Here is a 22,564-nt window from a genome sequence, read left to right as displayed (position 1 = left end):
AAGGTTCTTATGCTGGAATGCAGGGTTTTCCTTTCTCCAAACATAACACTGCTCATTTAAACCAAAAAGTTCTATTTTGGTCTCATCTGTCCACAAAACATTTTTCCAATAGCCTTCTGGCTTGTCCACGTGATCTTTAGCAAACTGCAGACGAGCAGCAATGTTCTTTCTCCTTGCAATCCTGCCATGCACACCATTGTTGTTCAGTGTTCTGATGGTGGACTGAGGAACATTAGCCAATGTGAGAGAGGCCTTCAGTTGCTTAGATGTTACCCTGGGGTCCTTTGTGACCTCACCGACTATTACATGCCTTGCTCTTGGAGTGATCTTTGTTGGTCGACCACTCCTGGGGAGGGTAACAATGGTCTTGAATTTCCTCCATTTGTACACAATCTGTCTGACTGTGGATTGGTGGAGTCCAAACTCTTTAGAGATGGTTTTGTAACCTTTTCCAGCCAGATGAGCATCAACAACACTTTTTCTGAGGTCCTCAGAAATCTCCTTTGTTCGTGCCATGATACACTTCCACAAACACGCGTTGTGAAGATCAGACTTTGATAGATCCCTGTTCTTTAAATAAAACAGGGTGCCCACTCACACCTGATTGTCATCCCATTGATTGAAAACACCTGACTCTAATTTCACCTTCAAATTAACTGCTAATCCTAGAGGTTCACATACTTTTGCCACTCACAGATATGTAATATTGGATCATTTTCCTCAATAAATAAATGACCAAGTATAATATTTTAGTCTCATTTGTTTAACTGGATTCTCTTTATCTACTTTTAGGACTTGTGTGAAAATCTGATGTTGTTTTAGGTCATATTTATGCAGAAATATAGAACATTCTAAAGGGTTCACAAACTTTCAAGCACCACTGTATTTAATCAAGGGTCAAAACTCTGGGAAAAAATTCACAAACGAAATTAAACCACAATCTGCGTATTACCGTCATATAACAAGGCCTTCTGCCAAGCTTCGAAAAATTCGTCCAAAAATTGTGAGAGGAGTTGATGTCAGAAGGCGAGCACACCTTCATGAAATTGTGAAAAGTACAAGGTTGTTAATCAAGGGCTGGAACTCTGGTAAAATGTGACCCAATTGAACAAAATAATATGCGTACTACCGACATATAACAATGCCTTTTGCCAAGTTTATTGAAATTCCTCCAAATATTTGTGAGAGGAGCTGATTTCAAAAGGTGAGTACCCTTCCCGGGATGGACGGACATCGCCGCGACATAATCCCCCCCCCCCCCTCGGGCCTTTCGGCCAGCGGGGGATAAAAATTGACTGAAAAATATCATGAAAATCGACAGTTATAAGTGATTGAAAAAAATCCCGTTTTGTATGGATCATTCCGGATCAGTGATCCAGATCAGCACCAAAAGTCATAGCAACGTAATTCAGCCCAGAGGTATTCTTCATGTGAAATTTGGTGATGATTGGTTGAAACCTGAGGGAGAAATAGCGTCCTAAAAAACGTTAGGATAATAATAATAATAAGCAGAAGAAGAACAACAACAACAAAAAGTAGGAAGATTGAGTGAGAGTAACAATTTGCACCAGCGCTGCTCGCACAAATTAATAATCACCTCAACTTTTGAAGGCTTGGTTTTATAAATGTTGTTATAAATTTTAATTATTGGCACCCTTTGAAAGAAGGAGCAAAAAAAAAAAATCCAAACAATTTGAGAAACTACTTACTTTTCTATCAACAAAAATCATTCTCTTGAAAATATGATGGTCATGTCAGAAATTCTGATGGTGTACACATCAGGATATTTAATCTCTAAAACCTGGTTGTCTCTGCCAGGAGGTTAATATTTGTCTGTAGACTGATCAAGAACATACAGGAGGGCAAATTTATATGTATTAAAAAAAAAAGTACAACCTCCATCAAGAAGTTTAATCCTTCTTGCTAGTAATTTGTTTACTTTTAAAATATAAAAGTAATGGAAGGAACACTACTTTAGAGACATTTGACCTTGCTGTGACCTTGACCCTGTTTGGATGAACGAACAAGAAGTCCGTACAAGTACTGTTTTGGGGGCCACAGTAATCGGTACCTGCTTATGATTTTTGATGGGCAAAGTTAAATAAAAACTAAAATGAAATGACCTAAAACAATGCTTCCTACACCTCGTGATGGCGACATCGTAAAACAGGTTCTGGATACAAAATCTGTTTTTCCCCCCATAGAGATCTTGCATGTGACGTCACAGCCGATCCAGATTGTGACAGACGCCATCGTGTCGGTCAAACGCCATATTCCGCCTTCTACTTCTGCTTTTACTTCTACCTTTTCTTCTGGAAAACCCTACTATATACAATTCTACTACAACGGCTGCGGCTACAAGCTCTCCCTACCTGTGCACGTTTTTTATGTTTTTTGTGTGTATTTTTGCGTGTTGTTCGTCTGTACCGGACTTCAATATCCACTACAACCGTATGGACTTACTGGACATTGGTTTCCAGCAGAAAATGACGGTTTGTAGCGATTTCCATCGCATGCACAACATTCCGGACGAGAGAAAAAAAAAAAAAAAAAAAACATTCCGGACGAGACCAGATAGCGAGACCAGCGGGGTCTCCGTGGATTGTTATCGGAAGCAAAGGGAAGGAGGCGGCGCCGGGAGCCGAAGCAGAAGCGAGGCTGCAGAGCCGGCCTGTTGACTAAGCTCAGAAAACAGCTACTCAAACCTCCACTGCCAAGCCTCTACCTCTCCAACGCCAGATCCGTGTAAACAAGACGGACGATTTGGAATTACATTATTCTATAATCGGCTGGTCAGTGCTGTACTCAATACTTAAGTGACTTACCCATCCAGTGAGGATCATTTTCTTGTTTACAAGATGCCACATCTGAGTCGCTGACAAATCCTGAATTTCTGTAAAGATAACTGTCCAGAGATTTATAAGCACGCAGTGCTTCACCACTGAACAGCGAGGGAAAGTTAATGAGGTAATTATACACGTCCGGGTATTCCGCTGGCAGTTCAAAATCCGGTCGTGAAAACTCCGTCCGGAAAGCCATAAGGGTCACAAATCTGTAGATCGTTTATTTTAGACATATATCTAGTTATCTGTTCATTAGAAAAATGAGTCGTGTAGTCCGTCGGTTGAAATTGATCCATTCTGTACACGAGTGCAGCAGTATTCAGCTGTGTTTTTTACCGACAAGATGGCGGTTGTGTACTTTCCGGTCACGTGACTGCAAGATCTCTATTGACTAACATTTTAGTCTCCAGATTGAGACCATGTTGAAAAGTTGTACTCCAAACTGAAGAGTCTGAACAAACCTCAGACTATAAACGAGTTTCAAAAAAAAAAAAAAAAAGTTCCGTATGGAGAAGTGAACCACAAGCCTTAAAGTCTCTAATAATGTTCGACATTACATGATGAGACTCTGGGAAGTTTCGGGGGAGGAGGGGAAAAAAAAAAAAAAAGTGTCAAAATGTTCAAAAACAAACATGGCTCTGGATATTTTTCTTTTATACGCAATAGGTTCTTTCCTGTGTTTAAAGTGCCATTCCACCATTGGATGTATTCTTTGGCATAAAATACAATATATTTTGACAACGTATATAAATGGTATCACTAGATAGAGAAATCTTTTAGCTTCAAAATGATATATCAAACATAATTTTTTGACAACGACAAGTATATTAATTTTGCGACCAAAGTCACCTACCCTTTTAATTTCCGCGCGTGATGTCATCGGCAGGTTCCCCTTCTTGTGTACCACGTGACATGTGACGTGGCACATATTATCAGCAATGGCGGATAGAACGCGATAAAAATAATACCAATAAATCTAGCTAACTGAAAGATTAACTCAAAATTTTTCGCTATTTTTTTGGCCCCCATATACGAGGAGAAATGACTCTCTCACTTTGGGGGTTTCCTGGTCTAAAAATAGACCGACACGTGGTACACAAGAAGGGGAACCTGCCGATGACATCACGTTTCACTACCGCACGGAAATTAAAAGGGTAGGTGACTTCGGTCGCAAAATTAATATACTTGTCGTTGTCAAAAAATTATGTTTGATATATCATTTTGAAGCTAAAAGATTTCTCTGTCTAGTCATGTTGTCATAAAATATATTGTATTTTATGCCAAAGAATACATCCAATGGTGGAATGGCACTTTAAGCTCAAAATCTCACACATGACACTCTCCTTTTCTTGAAGGGTGGCAATAATTCCGGATAGTATTTACGAAGGGTACATGTTTGGGACGCATTTCTAAATTGAATGCGAGGACTGTGTTTACCCTCTGTCCTGGGTTTTGGTCTCTCCAGGCCGCCGTCCTGCATCAGCTCAAAGGCGAAGGACACGTTATGGACCTGGAAAAGAGAAACAGCACAAGAGCGGTTCACAGATTCCGTAAAAAAAACCTCCATATCTGCTGTTGTAAGTCGGCGAGACTGGACCCTTCACAGTTTGAGCGACTGCTCCATACTCCATCCACACTACTGAGATTCTAGATTGGGGTGTACAAACTTTTTGCAAAGGGTGCCTGATTAGACAATGTCAAAATACCAAGAGGGTTGGTCAGAAAAATATTATTTGGGTTAATTTAGTTATCTTAGGCCCTGCTCACATGACAGCGCACGATGGGTTTAATTTGCGAATACTTGGCGATGAAAAAAAAAAAAATCAATCAAATCGGTAGCATTGCCACCAATCGTGCGATGCACAATGAATGTTCTCCGAGCTTCATGAGTTGTTGTTTGGTGCGTCTCTGCCTCGTGACTGGCCAAAAACATTCTGAAAATTTTCACTGAAATTTGGTGGCAATGTTTTCGTCAGCAAACCAAGTGGCGAAAACTCGCAGATGGGTCGGGGAAAACTTCCTGAAGCTCAGGGAACCTTCATCAAGCCTCTTGAGACGCATTTGTCTCAAATCCATGTCCTCGATGCTCACAGGGACCTCGGTGACACGGCAGGTCGGCATCGCCTAACCTTCGCCGAATCTTGAAAAGCACATTTGGCAATCCTTCGCCGAGGTCTGTAACTGGTTGAGCGAAGGGTTCATGAATACTCAGCGAATGTTTGGCGACGGTTAGACGATGCATTTGTGATTGGTTGGTGCTGATGTCATGCGTTGTTGAAAATGTATTGAGCAAGGCATTGGTGATCATTCTCCTGCTGGACACTGATGCGTACAAAACCCTCGAGCATGCCTCTTCAGAAAAACGTCAGGTCTCCTCAAAAGAACATCAAGTGTTCGCCAGGCATCGCCACCAAAATGTATAATTTTCATCGATGACCCATGACATTTTTACCTTAAAGGGGTACCAAATATAATATATACAGTTGCTGATGTGATAAAGTAACGTATTCTTAAGTATTCTATCAAATTTATATACTAGAAAACAACGAAATATCTTGGTAATTGTAAATATAATACTTTATACGCTGAACCGCACAAGAGTCGCCATTTTTAAAAGACCGTGACGTCAGCGCTACCCACTGCACTAGTGGAACTCTCCGAAATAGAGGAGATAAGCGTGTAATCATGGCGTCGGGCGCATCAAGTGAAAGCGACAGCTCTGTCGAATCATACGAAGAGATCCCGCAAGACACACTGCAAGCAGGCTATGGCTTAGAAGGGTACCGGTTTGAACCTAGGAGAGGTACTCTCGACTCCGGTGATGAAATAAGAGAAGAAAGCTCGGATGACGGCGAGGATGAGACTGATGCTGACCATGGGCGTGGCGAGCGTGGGGCAGAGCGTCTGCGTGCAGGTGACACGGCGTGGTGCTCGTGCGGAAAATGTAACGTGGAGTTGCTCACAAGTCCAGCAGAATTTATTTGCTGCAATGAGATAGGCGCCACCCGTGGACTTGCGAAATCGTCGCAAGAGGCGGAAACGGGTATTTCACACGTGCTAGTCCCAACCTCAATGAGCCAACACAACTGGGCACATACATACGTCATGAGTGTTACGCAGAGAAAATGAACGTGCATTCTGATTGGATAAAATTAATATCATGGCGGGCTGTTCAAACTGTGGAAATAGTTTGCTCGAGCTACTTTCAAAACACTATAACTTTCCAACCTTAGAACAAAAAACTTTTGTAAGTCTTGAATAAGGTTCGTTAATGTGCGTTTTATTGTTATATTTACTCTATATATTGCCCTCTGTTCCCCTTTAAAGGTAGACCGCCTTTCAGATTTTTCAAGTATAGGTGATAAAAAGAATTTTCCCCCGACACCCAATTATTTTTGTTTAGTGGACCGAAAGCTACCGAATTCGATTCACAGACTTTCAATTTTATTAGTTTATTTAAACAGAACAATTAATTAATTTAGAGCCACGTGGCCGTAAATTCTCCGCTATTTTTTCCTGCTTCACCATGACTCGATACAAGATACTACGCCATGCATTACATCACGTGGTGGGTTTTCCTGTTCACGCAAGGCATTGTGGGATACAAATTTGAACCAGGAGAGAAAAATGGAGGACGTGAGTGTGCGAATGAAACGTGAAAGACCGACTACAGTAACGGAAAGAAAGCGAGAAAAGACGTTACGTTCTACACGAAGGAAAGGAAACGCGGGACCAAACTAATAAATATCGGCGGTCAGCGAGCACCTCGGTGTGATCAGCTGTTCGTTTAGCAACAGAATGATGGAACTGTCAGTGCACGCTCAAAGGGAAACCTGCGCACACACACGCGGACTTCCTCTGTCTGCTTGAAATCGCTTGCTTCGAAGCAAATTAAATAACTCCCCAGCCACAGAACAGAACGGCCTGATATTTGAGATATTACAGAAATAAACATGCGTCACAATGAGCACATTTCAGATGGAACTAAATTTCACCGATTTTATGAAATCGAAAGGCCGTCTAGCTTTAAAGCCTCGCAGCACGGCTTCCAAAGATAACTTTTTTTTTGTTTTTTTAAGAAAAGCACAGTCTTCAAGTGAGTTTTTTTTTCCCCCCTTTCCATCCTGTCAGGTCAAGATGAAGCCAAGAGACAACAAGCCTTGTGTCAGAAACTTGCACAAATGCTCACTATGTTCTGTCCTCGAAATTCTACAACACAGCGGCCTCTAAACGCGGACAGTAATTAGTGCATGACAGGACACTGAAGGTGAATTAGTGAGGGTTTTTTTTTTCCTTGCAAATGCACTGTGTCTTTGTCGGCTTGATTATGTCTATTCTATTATTCTCTTGATTTGTCCTTTAAAACACACACACACACACACTCCAGCTGTCTCACATTCTCTCCATCTCCAGCTGGATGCTAATCTCCGTGTCACTCTTCCATTTCCTGTGCAGAAGCAGATTACAGCCGTGCTGCTGCTCGGTGCCCACTTGGCCCGGTGTGTTGGACGTAAACCCGGACACGCTGCCACTCGACTGGGCCTTACGACAGCACCCTGCCCCCCGAGAGAGAGAGAGAGAGAGAGAGAGAGCCTCAACGCTGCACATCCTCACGCTTTAATATGTGCAGGATTTAAAAACACAGGCTTCTTAACCGATGCTCATTGTCGGCTTTTCATATTGATGCTCTGGTTGATCAAAAACACACTAACAATTTCCTCCAGATTTACAAAAGCTTCAGGAACGCTCATTTTCTTTGTCCTGACATAAACATCTTAATAAATGCCGATTAGCTGTTAATTACCGAGCATGTTCGCGGCACAGCTGATTTACATTTAGCCACTCCTACAGCACTCCATGTTCAGGGATGAGAATGAAAAATATTTAAAAAGCCTGAAAAAAGCCGGGGGTTTGGGGGCCGCAGGCACCCAGCGGGGCCCAGGGGCAGAGCACCGGTGGGGGCCCAGGGGGCGGGAGCTAATGATTTTTGGCTATTTTTTTTTTTTACCCCAAAACCATTAATTTTATCAGCAAAAAGCTGCAATGTATTTGGAAATAAATTCCCCTTCTTGGTGGACTACCAGGTGAAAATGATTAATATGGTACAAGAGACTTGTTTTTAATCAATTCACATTTGATTTAAAAAAAAAAAAATCAATTCACCTTTTAATATAAACGAGCTCTACAGTATTATATTTCTGCATTTTTGCTATTCATGTCTTTGAATACTCTAATCCTTTACAATGAAGTGCAAACCAGAAAAAAGTTCCGTCATATAATTCTCTGAAGCTTTCTTCTGATGTTATCATGGTAGCAGGAGGTCTTGCATATTAAGCAGGCAACATTCAACATCACTTATCACTTCCCTTTCAACTGCTGTGTGTAATAACGAGGTTTTATCTGGACAGGATGTTGTGTAATGTAATACAGATACCATACGGTCAATCTGAAGATCAAGATGGTGATTTTGAATTAAAGGACAGGCATGTACAATGGGCATTACAGATTGGAAAATTTTTTAAAATCAAAAACTATAAGTTCATCTCGGCCGAAAAAATTTGGGCAGACGCTCCTGCGCGGCACATGCCAGCAATTCCCCCCCATCCCCCTATGAAATGAGCAATAAGTAGGAGAGTTATACATGATGTCATACCTAAAATTTTATCAGAAATATAGATACGATACTATGATTCTCCCCAACATGCTACATTAGATAAGCTAACCCCATTTATAAAAGATACACACTTATATGACTACACACACACCATGGCATTGATTTGTGCGATATACATTATAAATAATATAATGAATCATTGAACAGGCAAAATAATTCTCGACCTCCCTTTGTGTTTTTTGGTGTATATGTGAAGTTCAATAGTCCTTGCCCCTCTACTAGCGTAGTTTATCATGTCAGAACACAACGAGCAAAGTACTTTTCCTGGGACGTCTATTTTCCGTATGTGACAGTCTGCTTGTCGATCTCGACATTCAGTGCTCTTTCTAACCAAGCCCATCGAAAACAGTTCTTTATTCCTGCACCTTTATCAGTCTCCCTCACTCGATCCTCTTCTTTCTTATCTAGGACTTTTGCCATTGTCGATATGCTAAAATATCCCGCCTGAATACGTGTCTTTCCGATGTTACCAATGTGTATCGTCAAACAGCGTGTACGGTCGGTGAACGGCGACTGCAAGCCAGTGTGGAGAGCATGCGTGCTTGTGTTTATACACTGCACGTGATGGGATTTCCCGAAAATTCTACCGCAAATAAGTTGAACGTTGTTGCAAAAGTGAATGTTAATTACGACATGTCAAAAGACTCGAGCGTGTTAACCTGGAGCCCACCAAGAATCAAGACGTTATAAAGTGACCACGGATCGTTAACCATACACCCCTGAAAATTTCTCAACGGATTTACATCGATCTCAAAAACGATCATTTTGGTCTGAAAAAGTCAGAAATCCGCCGATCGGCAGAAAATTCTCATCCTTGCATATAAGGCAAAGCTCTCGTCACAGAGCACCAACAATGACAAAATGACAAGTGAACTTTGAAAGATCACCTTTGAAAAACATCTTCCAATAACGCAGCTCAGCCACTGCAGCACATCAGTTACTACACACACACACACACGCTTCGTCTACTTTTGTCCTAACGGAATAGCTGGTCTTATTAGCCTTAAGGTCTAACATACATACATACATATATTTTTTTTAAAGAGTGCTTTTTTCCATGTCATTAATATGAACTACCTCAGTTTTGCAACATTCTCAGTAAACGTGTGCTACCGAAATAAATAATTTAAACTTGACTGTTTAATGTATACGTTCCAGGTCAGAATTGTAGGTCAGGTGGCATTTTTCAACCACCTGGAAGATGTATTGATGACACAAGACTGGACTCATTAATAAATTAAAAAAAAAAAAAAAATATATATATATATATATATATCACACCAGGCGGCACGGTGGTGTAGTGGTTAGCGCTGTCGCCTCACAGCAAGAAGGTCCGGGTTTGAGCCCCGGGGCCGGCAAGGGCCTTTCTGTGCGGAGTTTGCATGTTCTCCCTGTGTCCGCGTGGGTTTCCTCCGGGTGCTCCGGTTTCCTCCACAGTCCAAAGACATGCAGGTTAGGTTAACTGGTGACTCTAAATTGACCGTAGGTGTGAGTGTGAGTGTGAATGGTTGTCTGTGTCTATGTGTCAGCCCTGTGATGACCTGGCGACTTGTCCAGGGTGTACCCCGCCTTTCGCCCGTAGTCAGCTGGGATAGGCTCCAGCTTGCCTGCGACCCTGCACAGGATAAGCGGCTACAGAATATATAATAAAAATCACAGTCACTCATTATTCGATTTGGAGCCAATGGTTCGGGATTAAATGTTAATGTTCTTAAAATGTACTTAATGTACTTACATTCTGAAATGTAAATTTACACAAAATCCAAAGGGAAATGTAGAAAAGGAAATTGTTTCCTAACTAGCTGGAATTTGGTGAACACCCCATTTCTTGTGTCGAAGCTCCTGCAAATGAATTACAAATGAATTACAAATGAATTTGTTTGCATCGATATTGATAAAGAGGATCACTGCCTCTAAAGTAACAAACTGAATAAAGCCTTAATTTCTCGTTTGTTCTGCAAAGTGGTGGTTGATGAAAAAAGGGCTTTCTCTGGGGAATATTTCCAACTTATTTGGAATAAACAAATGTTTAAAAAAAAAAAAGCGGTCTGGACGCTGAAATTTTAAATCCAAATTACACAAATTCACACCTTTTGCTCAAAGTTTTCAGGGGTGAGGAAGAAATTGTAGAGTGGCACGAAGTATCCTTCCAGGAGTCCCATCAGGAGCACCAGGTACACTCCGTCTGCAAACTGAACACACACACACACACACACGTTACATTACTGTAGACCAGGGGTTTTCAAAGTGTGGGAGAGTCAGCCCCCCCTCAGAGAGCAAATAAACAACAGCGCCCCCCCCCTTACAATTTTTGTTGTTGCTATACTTAATGTTCCATTCGTATTTAAAAAAAAATGGTTGTTGTACACATTTTTATTTTTTTTCTTTTACACATTTTAAACATCCGTGCTTTTTCAAACATCTTTTTTGACACATTTTAAACATCTGTGCTTTTAAAAAAAAAAAAAAAAAATCTTGTTTTACACATTTTAAACATCTCATAGCATCGTTAGCTAGCACCTCTTGGCAGACAACACACTGTGGCAGTGGAGCATCTTCAGATCCAGTCCATGAAAATCCAAACTTTAAATAATCGTGGTCATACTTCCTTCTTTTTTCAGTCCCCCAGGATTTCGCGGGCCTTTTTTGTGATTGTTGCGGGCTAAAATGTCTGATGTTGCGGGGGTTTTCCAAAAAAAAAATTGCGATGAAAGTTGCGGTGTTTTTTAGGTTTTTGTTGCGATTACATTGCGGGAGGAAGTGAAAGTTGCGAGAAATTGCTGCGATTTTCTCTTTTTGTGATTAAAATTGAGTGATATGTTAAATATTAAGTTATTACTGAAAAACTATTGATTTAAAAAACAAAGAGACTGAGAAATGGTCCTATAAACAACTTTACCAATATAAAAGATTACCAGGACTACAAAAATGCAGAAAAATAGGCTTTACTTATCCAAATGCTCCTGTTGGTTCAAAAGTTAAAGTGCATAGAACCTCACAGCACAACATGAAGTTACCTTAAAATATAATATAAATGCCTCAGCTTTCATGTAAGAAAAAAAAACACTATTAATACTAGTCCTGTGTGCAGGCAGTCTCTCCTGAAGACTAAATTAAACAATAATTATAAACTAATAAAATAAATGGCTCAGGCTTCATAGAAGAAAAAAACAATTTGAACAGAATCTCACAGTATGATGCTGAAGCTGCCTAAACAATGGAAAATAAAATACCATTTTGGCAAAAATTTTGGCACCCATTAATTTCTTGTATTAAGTAAAAAAATAATGTAAAGTGCACACAGTCCTTCACTGTAAACATAACAGACTTTCAGTAACAGAATTTAAGCCTACATAAACACTGACTCGCACATGCAGTGTTGCCAGATACTGCTGACGTTTTCCAGCCCAAAATATGTTCAAAACCCGCCAAAATGCACTTAAAACCGCCCAATCTGGCAACACTGCGCGCATGCTGCTTCTCTTGAACGTATACACGGAAGTAAGGCGGAAGGTAGTTTGTCGACGTCACCTCAAGACGATGCCAACCACTGGTCAAATTTGCGGGAAGGTTGCGGTGATTGGATATAATTGCAACACCGCCCTGAATTCGCGGGGATTGGTTGAATCGCGACATCGTGAAATCCTGGAGGGTCTGGTTTTTTGCTTGGCCCAGACTCTGTCTCCTCACTCACTGTAGCTTTAGGTACTAAAAATCGATCCATTTTGTCTCTGGCAAAGGCTAGCTGAAGTTCGCTAAATGTCCGCAATAGTAACTTATTCTAGCTTACGTTTCCTCACGTTGCGCCCCCCCCCGAAGAACTCTGGCACCCCCCGGGGGGGGCGCGCCCCACACTTTGAAAAGCCCTGCTGTAGAACAAATTCTACTCATTAGTAATAAAACCAGAACGTCAAGGACGTAGTCGCTCATCTGGCCTGCCATCAAAACAACCATGATGACCAAAACATCACACAAAACTGAAATGTGACGATATGAGAGAGGACCAACCTCCACGACTAATTGTTTCCAACAGGAAAATCAACAAAGGATTTCCTAAATTTTGTTCCTCGATGGAAGATCGACCCAAAACACTGATCAGAACTGAATTCACATCATAAATGAGAGAGGAGATACAACTCTAGTCAGAAGAAAACACGTGAAGTCGACCTAATTACTAATTTGTTAGCAAAAAATGACAACGCAACGACCAAGTTTTGTGCAGAAGAACTGAAGGAGGGAGGAGACACGATTTAACGGAAAGTAAACAAATTGTTTACAACAGGAAAATAAAAAACCAACCAACCAAATTTTGTTCCTCGAGGGAAGATCGACCCAAAACATCAATCAGAACTGAAATCGGATGAGAAATGAGAGAGGAGAAAAAAAAATTCAAGTCAGACGCCTGGAAAATGTGTTAATTTGGCCTAATTACTAACTCGTTAGCAAAACATTTGACAAAACAACGACCAAGTTGTGTGCGGTGTGATGAGTTCTTTCAAACAAAACAATCGGAAAGGAAATCCGCGGAGAACTGACGGACAAGATACGATTTAACTGAATCGTGGACGACGGATGCCACGCCACGGGAACAGATCATCAGCCTTATGGACAGACGAGTTAATAAAAGTATCGATCTGTGGTATGTCATTAAGGACAGCGTCACACACACATTCACTGCTTAATATTTAATTACACAAATCTAATTGCGATGTCCAAATGTCCAATCCTCAATCCTTGTATGTTGTTCATGACCGAGTTGTTTTGAATGACTCACTAAAATGAACGAATCAGTGCAACAGCGATTGGTATAAAACGCTGAATACTGAAATCGTGAGCCATGTGTGTGAGAGAGCTCGGTACCTGCGTGTCCAGCTCGGCCACCTCCAGGTTCAGCTTGTTGAGGTGTTTGTTGACGAACGTGATGAGCGTCTGAACAGAGATCAGCACGGTTTCAGTGAAATCAGGATCCGTTTCTGGGAATCGGTTTGTAAAACGCACGTCTGTGATACGTTACCTTCTTCACCACGCTCAGTTTGTCAGGTGCGTGATCGAACAAGGTGTCGAACGCGTCACGTTCTGCGGAGAGAGAAAGCACAGTTGACAAAACTCTTAACAGCTGCTAGTTTGTTTATACTGCTTATTTCATGTTTACCTGCTATTGAGGTATTTCACCTGACGTCACAGGGTCACGTGACGCCCCGATGTCCGCCATTTTGAAGGTCAAGCTAGCTAATGTCAACAACATGGTAGCTAGTATGTTACTGTAGCAATGTTTACGTTCAGTCATTTGGATGACTGTTAAAACCTTTCAGTCTCAAGTTTTTCCTTTACTGTAATTATGATCTGGCAGCTATTTACACCGGATCCAGTGTAAATAGCTGCCGGAGCGCACCAGGGCTCGAAATGAACTTTTTTTCTTTGTGTCCCCCAGTGGTCCCGAATTCTGTGTTGTATTGTCCCGAATGGAAGCAATAGTGTCCCCATTTTTTTCCTCTCTGAAATAACCAGTGGTTAATATTATCATATGAAGTTACTATTATATTTGTAACTATGCGATTTTGAACCCTTTATATCATTTTTACAATAAGTCACAAGACACAAGCGACACATGTCCTATACATCATCTACTTCAAAATTAGTTATTGCATTTTCAGTTTATTAAACTTTGGCGATCTCACTGATACTGATAATAGATACCCGTTTATTTAAAGGGGCCAACTAGCTCATTCAGAAAATGTTTCAACTCCCTACATCTGCAGTACACTTTAGTTGAAAATAAGACCCCTTTTATGTTCATTTCATCTACTTATACCTTGAATATCTGTGGGCACTTATAAGGCCAACTTATAATTTTCACCATTACCGTTATCCATAGCCCTGTGATGACCTGGCGACTTGTCCAGGGTGTACCCCGCCTTTCGCCCGTAGTCAGCTGGGATAGGCTCCAGCTTGCCTGCGACCCTGTAGGACAGGATAAAGCAGCTGCAGATAATGAGATGAGATCGTTATCCATTTTTATGAACGTTCCGTTATCCATTTTTATGAACTTTCCGTTATCCATTTTATGAACTTTCCGTTATCCATTTTTATGAACTTTCCGTTATCCATTTTTATGAACTTTCCGTTATCCATTTTTATGAACTTTCCGTTATCCATTTTACGAACTTTCGCTGCCGAAACGTGGGTGCAAATATTAGCAACATCAGCATAGTGGCAGGTCCGAGCCTAGTTGTGCTGCTGACTGACTAAACTTTCTGAACTAGAAAGACACCAAAAAAACTCACTTATTCTGTTGAACGGTATCTTCCGTCAATATCATCCACATCATTCCTGTTGTATTTTATAACGTGTCTAACAGTGTTCATTCAGTTCATTCAGTTGCTCGCGTTGCCTGCAGACCAGGCGATGACACTTTGGATCCTGAAGGTCCCGGAGACGTTATGTCTGGGCTTTCAGTTTCTTCCCCGCGGTCGGTCCGCTTCAACCACTTCAGCATTTTTGTTCTGGCAAGAGTCGGCGCAGCGTGTGCGGTAGCAATTCCATTCCAAGTCCATATAATGCGGCCGAAGATTCTAGAACAGAATGCGCTGCTCTGTAGCCTACGGATGCAGGTGCATCGAAAGTGTAGCTACTATGTATTTTTCGCTGTTAACGTTTTAAAATTAACAAATTAGGTGAATGTCTACGTATGTGTTACGGCTTTGTAAATAATATTAATGTCGAACTTTTTTTCTAGATCTATTTTTTTCCATTGTCCCGGGATTGTCCCAGATATAATAATTTTGTGTCCCGATGACATTTTTTATGGTCCCCGGGACATCGGGACACCGTTAGTTTCGAGCGCTGGAGCGCACTCCGGCTTGCTCCCCCTCAAATTAAGCAGCGCGCTCCGGCTTGCTCCCGGAGTCGGAGTCTCGTCTTCTTCCGCTTTATCCGGGACCGGGTCGCAGAGGCAGCAGTCTAAGCATGGAAGCCCAAACTTCCCTCTCCCCAGACACCTCGGCCAGCTCCTCGGGAAGAACACCGAGGTGTTCCCTGGCCAGCCGAGAGACATAGTCCCTCCAACGTGTCCTGGGTCTTCCCCGGGGCCTCCTCCCGGGGGGACATGCCTGGAACACCTCCCCAGGGAGGCGTCCAGGAGGCATCCGAAAAAGATGCCCGAGCCACCTCAGCTGATTCCTCTCGATGTGGAGGAGCAGCGGCTCTACTCCGAGCTCCTCCCGAGTGACTGTGCTTCTCACCCTATCTCTAAGGGAGCGCCCAGCCACCCTGCGAAAGAAACTCATTTCTGCCGCTTGTATCCGCGATCTTGTTCTTTCGGTCATTACCCAAAGCTCATGACCATGTGACATGCTTTGGTCAAAATACGACGAGGATAAAACCCCACAGCTCCTCCTCACTCTGATCAAAACGACAGATTTGAGGAACGGTCTGTTCCTTTAAATGATAATGAGCCATTGCTCGCCCCACCCCCCTGACACCAGCCAATCAGGTAGCACTTTCTTCATGAATAATTTATTCACAAAGGCAGTTCTCAAACTGTGAGTGGAGATATTCAGATGAGGGGGCGGGATCATTCTAATGAGCTCCTCTTGTGACATAGAAAGTGGAGCCGAATCTGAACGGCCGGTTGAAGCTCATGTTTTCTGAAACAGTCAGAACAAAAGAAACGGACTGGGTGTTTTATTTCAGAGTTTCTGTGTTGGTTGGCTCCACATACCCAAATGTTTGTGCACAAGCAATGAACAAGTGAGTTTTTCATCTTATTGCCCGTTTAATGCTCAGTAGTTTTTAACGAAAACCGTATCAGATGTGTGTTTATATCAAATGATACTGAAATCTTGAGTATCAGTAGAACGGCACTGCAACACTTCATCTACTTACAGGAAAGGCACAATGCAAAAATACATTAAATTTGTGAAACAAGTTCATGTTAAAACAAACAAACAAAACACACATACCGTGTCTGCCGGATAAAGCCCTGTAAAAAAGCAAAAGAAAGAAAAAAAAAACAATCACAAAAAGCACAAAAATCTAAAATATACTACAGGTAGTCATTGACTTACGACTGCGTTTGGTTACGACTGACCGGTCGTAAACCGATCTGGTCGTAAGTCGGCCTATGTTAAATGAACACAAGTATATTGTGATGTGTAATGATATTGTAATCATCTTAAAGTCTTATTTTATCAACATTTTCTTATTTCATTACCTTGGCTCATTATTTGGTTTAAGTCAAACACTGCATACTACACTGCGTACAGTACAATTCGTTTAATATGTGCAAAACAAAAAAATACGAAATACAGGTGTGAAAAATAGAAAGCATTTTAGTTTGAAACATACCAAAATACAAATGTAAAACATAGCAAAATACAAAATTTAGTGACCGCTGGCATCACTGCTGCTCGGCTGTGGGTCGTCTATGTCATATCAGCTGTTGCAGCGCTCAGGCTGGCGGGAGGATTTGCTCGTTTCATAAACCAGGAGCTGGGGCGGAAACTGTATGACGGAGTGCGCGAGGGAGTGCGAGAGAGACTGCGCATGTGCCTGGAGCGGAGACTGTATGACGGAGTGCGCGAGAAAGACTGCGTATGTGTCTGGAGCTGGGGCGGAAACTGCTGTATGCGGCGAGAGGCCAGTGTTGCCAGATTGGGCGGTTTCAAGTGCATTTTGGCGGGTTTTGAACATATTTTGGGCTGGAAAACGTCAGCAGTATCTGGCAATACTGCGAGAGGCGCTGCCGGGAGCTGGGGCGGAAACTGTCGTATGCTCAGCTAGCTCAGCTGGGAAACACTTGCCAGTCATAACCAGATGGTCCTAAAGTCGATCGGTCGTAAGTCGCATAGGTCGTAAGTCGACGACTACCTGTATACAGTATGTTTCTTGATAAAGTAACAGTAATCTGACAAGCTGCATTTTGTCTTATTAACTTTGAGAGGAAAAAAGAGGGAGAGAAAGAAGGAGAGAGAAAAGAGAGAGGAAGAGAAAAAGAGGGAGACAGATAGAAGAGAGAGACAGAAGAGAGAGAGAAAAGAGAGGGGCAGATAAAAAGAGGGAGAGAGAGACAGACAGAGGAGAGAGAGAGAGAGAGAGAGAGAAAAGAGGGGAAGAGAAAGAGGGAGAGAGAAAAGAGAAGAGAGGAAGATAGAGAGAGAAGAGAGGAAGACAATAGAGGATGAGAGGGAGAAAAGACAGAGAAACAGGGAGGGAGGGAAGGGGAGAGAGAAAAAGACACACACACACACACACACACACACCAGCTGCAAGTGATAACAGGAGATAACTTATTTCACTGACATTCCCCAACATTAAATGTAACTCTAAACGGATAAAAAGTATAGCGTCTCAATGTTTAAAGTGCATATCCTGGACCAAATTCGTGGTTTTATTATATGAAAGTATGTCCCTTTACACACTCATCCAGAAGGGTCATTTTGCACAAGGCCATCTGTCTACAGCAGAAAAAAATAAAATAAATAAATAAAACGCGTCTGGAAAAATCCCAAGGGAGTCTGGAGCCAGATTCGTGACGTCACCTGTGGAAGCGCCAGCAGGCTGCGCGAGCTTTGCATGGTTTCAGTGCACAGCCTGTGTAGACCAAGCGCTCCCATTTCTCTCTCATTGTCCGGTCTTTTGGGAAACGATGAGTACTAATCCCATCAAGATTGGTGTTGCTACACCCTCCTACGATACATCTGTTAACCATTTTAATAATTACGTGATAACGTTGAAGAAATTTGCGGAAAACCACCAGGTCGTTTTCTCATAAACAAACCAGCGCTGACGTAGGATTCAGAAGGAGGCGTCCCGCACGTGACGTCATGAAAATCAATGTTTCCCGGGAAATCCAAACGCCAAGTTTTTTCAGAGGCGGACCAATTCGCCTCAAATGGCTTGATTTCAGCTGAATTTTTCTGGTCTTGTGCAAGGTAAAAAAAAAATTGCACAAAATGTGACCGATATTTGACCAAAGTTTAATATAAAACAGGAGAATTACAGTACATTGATCTTGCTCCCGTGATATGCACTTTAAACACAGATTGCTGCGGTAACCAAGAAGAGGAATAATAATTTCAAGAAGGAAAAAAAAAAACCCACAACACACAAAAATGTGCTGTTATTGGAAAATAATCAGCTGGAGGAGCAGTAACACTGACCCCGCTGTGCATCGGGTCGCATCACACCTCCCTGTTGTTGATTATTTTCCCGTAGCAGCACAAACCTGAGGGTTTTATTCTTTATTTAATGTCACTCACACTGACACGCCGTCAGCGTAACTCACTCACTCAGTCATAATTTAGACTCTCCTTCACAATTAGTGTGTGTATAAACTCCCCAGGGATTTAGACAGATGGCTTTAAACTGTACATGAGCGAAAGAACAAGAACACAGAGAAGCTGAAGAACTCACTCAGTGTTGCCTGTGATTTCTTCTTGAACCTGACGAGACTGCAGGATTCCCTCCCGTTTCTGACAGTCAGGAAAACACACACACACACTCCTGAATGAAACACTGAGACACAGTTAGACGGGAAACATCTGGACCATCTCATAAATGTCTCGCCTTCTGAACAACACACACTCACTCGAGCAGAATTAAAGATTAAAACCGAATAATAAAACACACCGAGGTTGCTGAACGCTCTCGAACCAACAGTCTCAAACCTGTGTTCAGTTACTGAAGTACACGATCAGTGTCGAGATAATTTACTCCAACGGATGAGAAATGAAGGTCAGGGGCACATTCTGCGCTCTGAGGTCACATCTAGAGCCCTGCACTCCCGCGGGAGTCCCGCGGGACCCGACGCAAAGTAGTGCGGTGCGGGACAAATTTTGAAAGCTAATTGCGGGCGTGGGCGGGAGGGGGAGTGCACAATGCGGGAGCGGGCGGGAGAGGTGATAAGCTGCAGTCCTGCTAACTAAAAACGTGTTTAAAATAAAATGTATAAATTATTAATTTATGTCTATCATATATAATTTGTGCTGGATATTTTATTTGGCATTAATAAAAACATTTTAAGATGCCTAAATTTGCGGATGTGGTCTAATCTCGCGTACGTTTCCGATTCCTTTCCGCTCTTCCGTGTTTGAGATCTCCGATCATGGCAGAAGAGCAGAGCTCCTCTAGTGAAGCTCACAGTGCTTCAGAAGTAAGTGCTGCTTTAAAAAGAGGTACATTTACCGTTAAAAAGTCAAGAGTCCTGAAATCAGACATTTGGAAGTCGTTCTCACTCGTGTACGACGCAGAGGGAAATCAGCTGCCCTTTGCTTGTTGTGATAAGTGCCAAAAGGTTCTGACATACAACGGCCATAAATCAGGTACATCAGGCCTGAATCGCCATGTATGTACCGTCTTAAAAGGACAACAATTGTTGGAGTTCAGAGGGAACAACGCAAAAGTGACAGACGCGTTGAAGGCAAAGACCGTGGAGAAATGCGTTGATTTTGTTGCGGCGGACCTCCGCCCGTATGACAGGATCGCTGGTCGGGGATTAGTTCAGTTAGCCCAACACTTAGTTGACACGGCAGCCACAATAGGCAAATTCGATGTGCGAGATATTCTGCCCCATCCAACAACTGTGTCACGTCATGTAGATGATGGGGCACTCAAATTTAGAAGAGCTGTCATTGATGACATGAACAATGACAAGAACTTTCGTGAGAAATAACGCAAACGTCTGCATCGTGCGGGATTTGTGGGCGGGAGCGGGACAAAATATGGCAGGCACGGGCGGGAGCGGGACTGAAAATCGTAATTCTTTGCAGGAGCGGGCGGGACTGAAAATTCTGTCCCGCGCAGACCTCTAGTCACATCCTACTCGACCTGGTGAAAGGGGCGGAGCTGCGAGACAATACGGAGTTCATTTCTCAAACTGGAGACACACGTTAAACATTTCCAGTGGACATGTTGTTCACGTTTATGTTTAACCCGAACAGCTGTCCCTGTGGTGTGACGTAACGACGTGATGTGATGCGACACGCAAACTGTTAGTGTTTGATTAAAATCATCACGATACAAAATACAAGTGATAAACAGTCTAGAATGCAGCACAGACAGTGCACACTAATATAGTGCACAGCGTTCGATTTGAAACGCAGCCACTTTCACATTTCGTTCATCATCTTACAGCGATTTTTCCCCTCATTCCAATTTTCTCAAAATGAATCGAATTCGCCGATTCGCACCCAGTTCGCCATCTCTCTCCATCGTCACACAGCCCCGTGTGTGTGCTTTCTCCAACTTTTATTTCTGTTCGCGCTGCTTTTAAATGCTGTGCTTATTTTGCATCGACCCTCAGAGACTTTAGGTTTCTTCTTCACAACGTGTTGCTTTTCTCTGGATGATGATCTTTAAGCGTGTTGATTATTTCAGTTACGGCTCGTCACCTTATTTACAGATTAACTGAATTGGGCGTCATTTCTGCTACTAAAGACCTCAGCTATTATTTTTATTTAATGAAGCTGTCAGATTTTAATGATATCCGCATTCGCTGGATATGAGCAATTGCGTGCTCTGATTGGCTACTCGACTACTAGGATATCAGCTCATGTACCATGAGGAGAGAAAAACAAAATGGCGGAGCGTGTTGCTGAACCAACTGAGGATGAAATAAAAACTCTATTTGAAAACAAAACCACACAAAAAAAAGCAGAACAAAACATGGAATAAAGTATTTGATGGTACGAACATCTCTTTTTTTATTTTTCAAGTATTATTATTATTATTATTATTATTATTGCATTTTTAACAAATTGCTCGTCATTTCACCAGTTTGTTTACATTCTGAGCGGAAATTATTTTGGCGGACGTTTTGGGTAAAGTTTTTATTTATCGAATTTGCAAAAAATAAAAATGCTCCGTTTCTCAAAATCCAGTGAATGTGGATACAATAAAACAGTTATTCCACTCAATCTCGTCATACACGGCTTATAGCCAACTCGGTGCTACGTGCCTCGTCGGCCATCAGCTCATGTACGACTCGGTTTCGTGGAACAACAATTATTTAAAAATTTTTTTAATTGTATTAAAAAAATCTTTTATTTCAAACTTCAAAAGCGGCGTGTAAATGTAATAACGGCGCGGCACAAACTTGTGTCACTTATCCACGCCGAGTCACATAAAATACTTTGTTTTGAAATCGATAAAATACGTCCCAATTCCACCTTCCCTTTGAATAGTTTTAGACCAAACTTCGTAGCATCTTTCGTGCTTTTAGGAACAGAACTTTCTTTCATTATTTGTAATTCTTCCTCACTTACCGTACAGTATTGAAGTGATTGGACGCCATTTTGCCGAGTCGCTTGAGGTGATTATCTACGATTAAAAATCTGACCTCATGAGCCTTTAGAGACGTATAGTCTAGGACCCGGCTTAGACATGTACGCACATAATTTAAGAGAGGATAGCTCAACTGTTGTAGGCTAATTTGACCCCAAGGAATAACTTGGGATGTGTGCCAAAAATCGCTATCCGGGGCGAACAGCCTGAAAATTACTAATCCAAGATGGCCGCTGGTATTCCGTTATTATTATTGTGTTACTCTTCATGTTCCTGACCCTGGTTTATGTGACACAAACAGTAATAATGTGACGTTAAAAGTTGCATTGTTGGCTGTTAAACATTTAGGCTCTCAAGATATTGCTGCCGACGAAAGTAATATGTTTTGTTTTGTATTGTTCACTTTAAGTTAACCTTCCATCGAGTGTCAGGTCAGGACCCTGATGGACCTTACTACTGGTAACACTGTAACCCAGTCCAACCTGCCGCATGGACGGGTGGTCGGCGTCGAAACTGGCTCCCCCACCAGTGTATACTGATGAGGAGGGTGGCGTCACGTCACCCAGCAGGACTAAAAACAAGACCTGTCAAAGGGTGGATGAGCTCCTTGGGAGCCAATGGCCATCATGCAAGGTGACCAGTGGTATCACCTAAGAGCGGGGTTAAACCAGACCCGGCAGCAGAAGCGGTCTAGTAGCCGGGCATTGCACTGGCTGGGGGTGGGCACGCATCGGCGAACCCAATTTTACTAGGGGGGTCCGGGGGC

At 42.2% G+C, this 22,564-nt stretch overlaps 1 protein-coding gene across 2 annotated transcripts in view; it reads right to left on the bottom strand.

Annotated features, from left to right (window-relative positions):
* parvaa (parvin, alpha a) overlaps positions 1 to 22,564 on the bottom strand; it is a 76,125-nt gene that overhangs the window by 2,655 nt on the left and 50,906 nt on the right. For both annotated transcript variants that reach the window (XM_060928316.1, XM_060928317.1), the window contains exons 7-12: positions 18,931 to 18,989; positions 16,479 to 16,498; positions 13,532 to 13,593; positions 13,378 to 13,446; positions 10,608 to 10,709; positions 4,281 to 4,353 (exon numbers count right to left, since the gene is read on the bottom strand). In XM_060928316.1, the coding sequence (XP_060784299.1) occupies positions 4,281 to 4,353; positions 10,608 to 10,709; positions 13,378 to 13,446; positions 13,532 to 13,593; positions 16,479 to 16,498; positions 18,931 to 18,989 (385 nt within the window). The remainder of the gene's footprint in view (positions 1 to 4,280; positions 4,354 to 10,607; positions 10,710 to 13,377; positions 13,447 to 13,531; positions 13,594 to 16,478; positions 16,499 to 18,930; positions 18,990 to 22,564) is intronic.

The sequence above is a fragment of the Neoarius graeffei genome, chromosome 8, assembly GCF_027579695.1.
Source record: "Neoarius graeffei isolate fNeoGra1 chromosome 8, fNeoGra1.pri, whole genome shotgun sequence".
Classification (NCBI taxonomy): Eukaryota; Metazoa; Chordata; class Actinopteri; order Siluriformes; family Ariidae; genus Neoarius; species Neoarius graeffei.
Note: the sequence above shows the minus strand (reverse complement) of the source record. Positions and strands in the feature narration are given on the sequence as shown.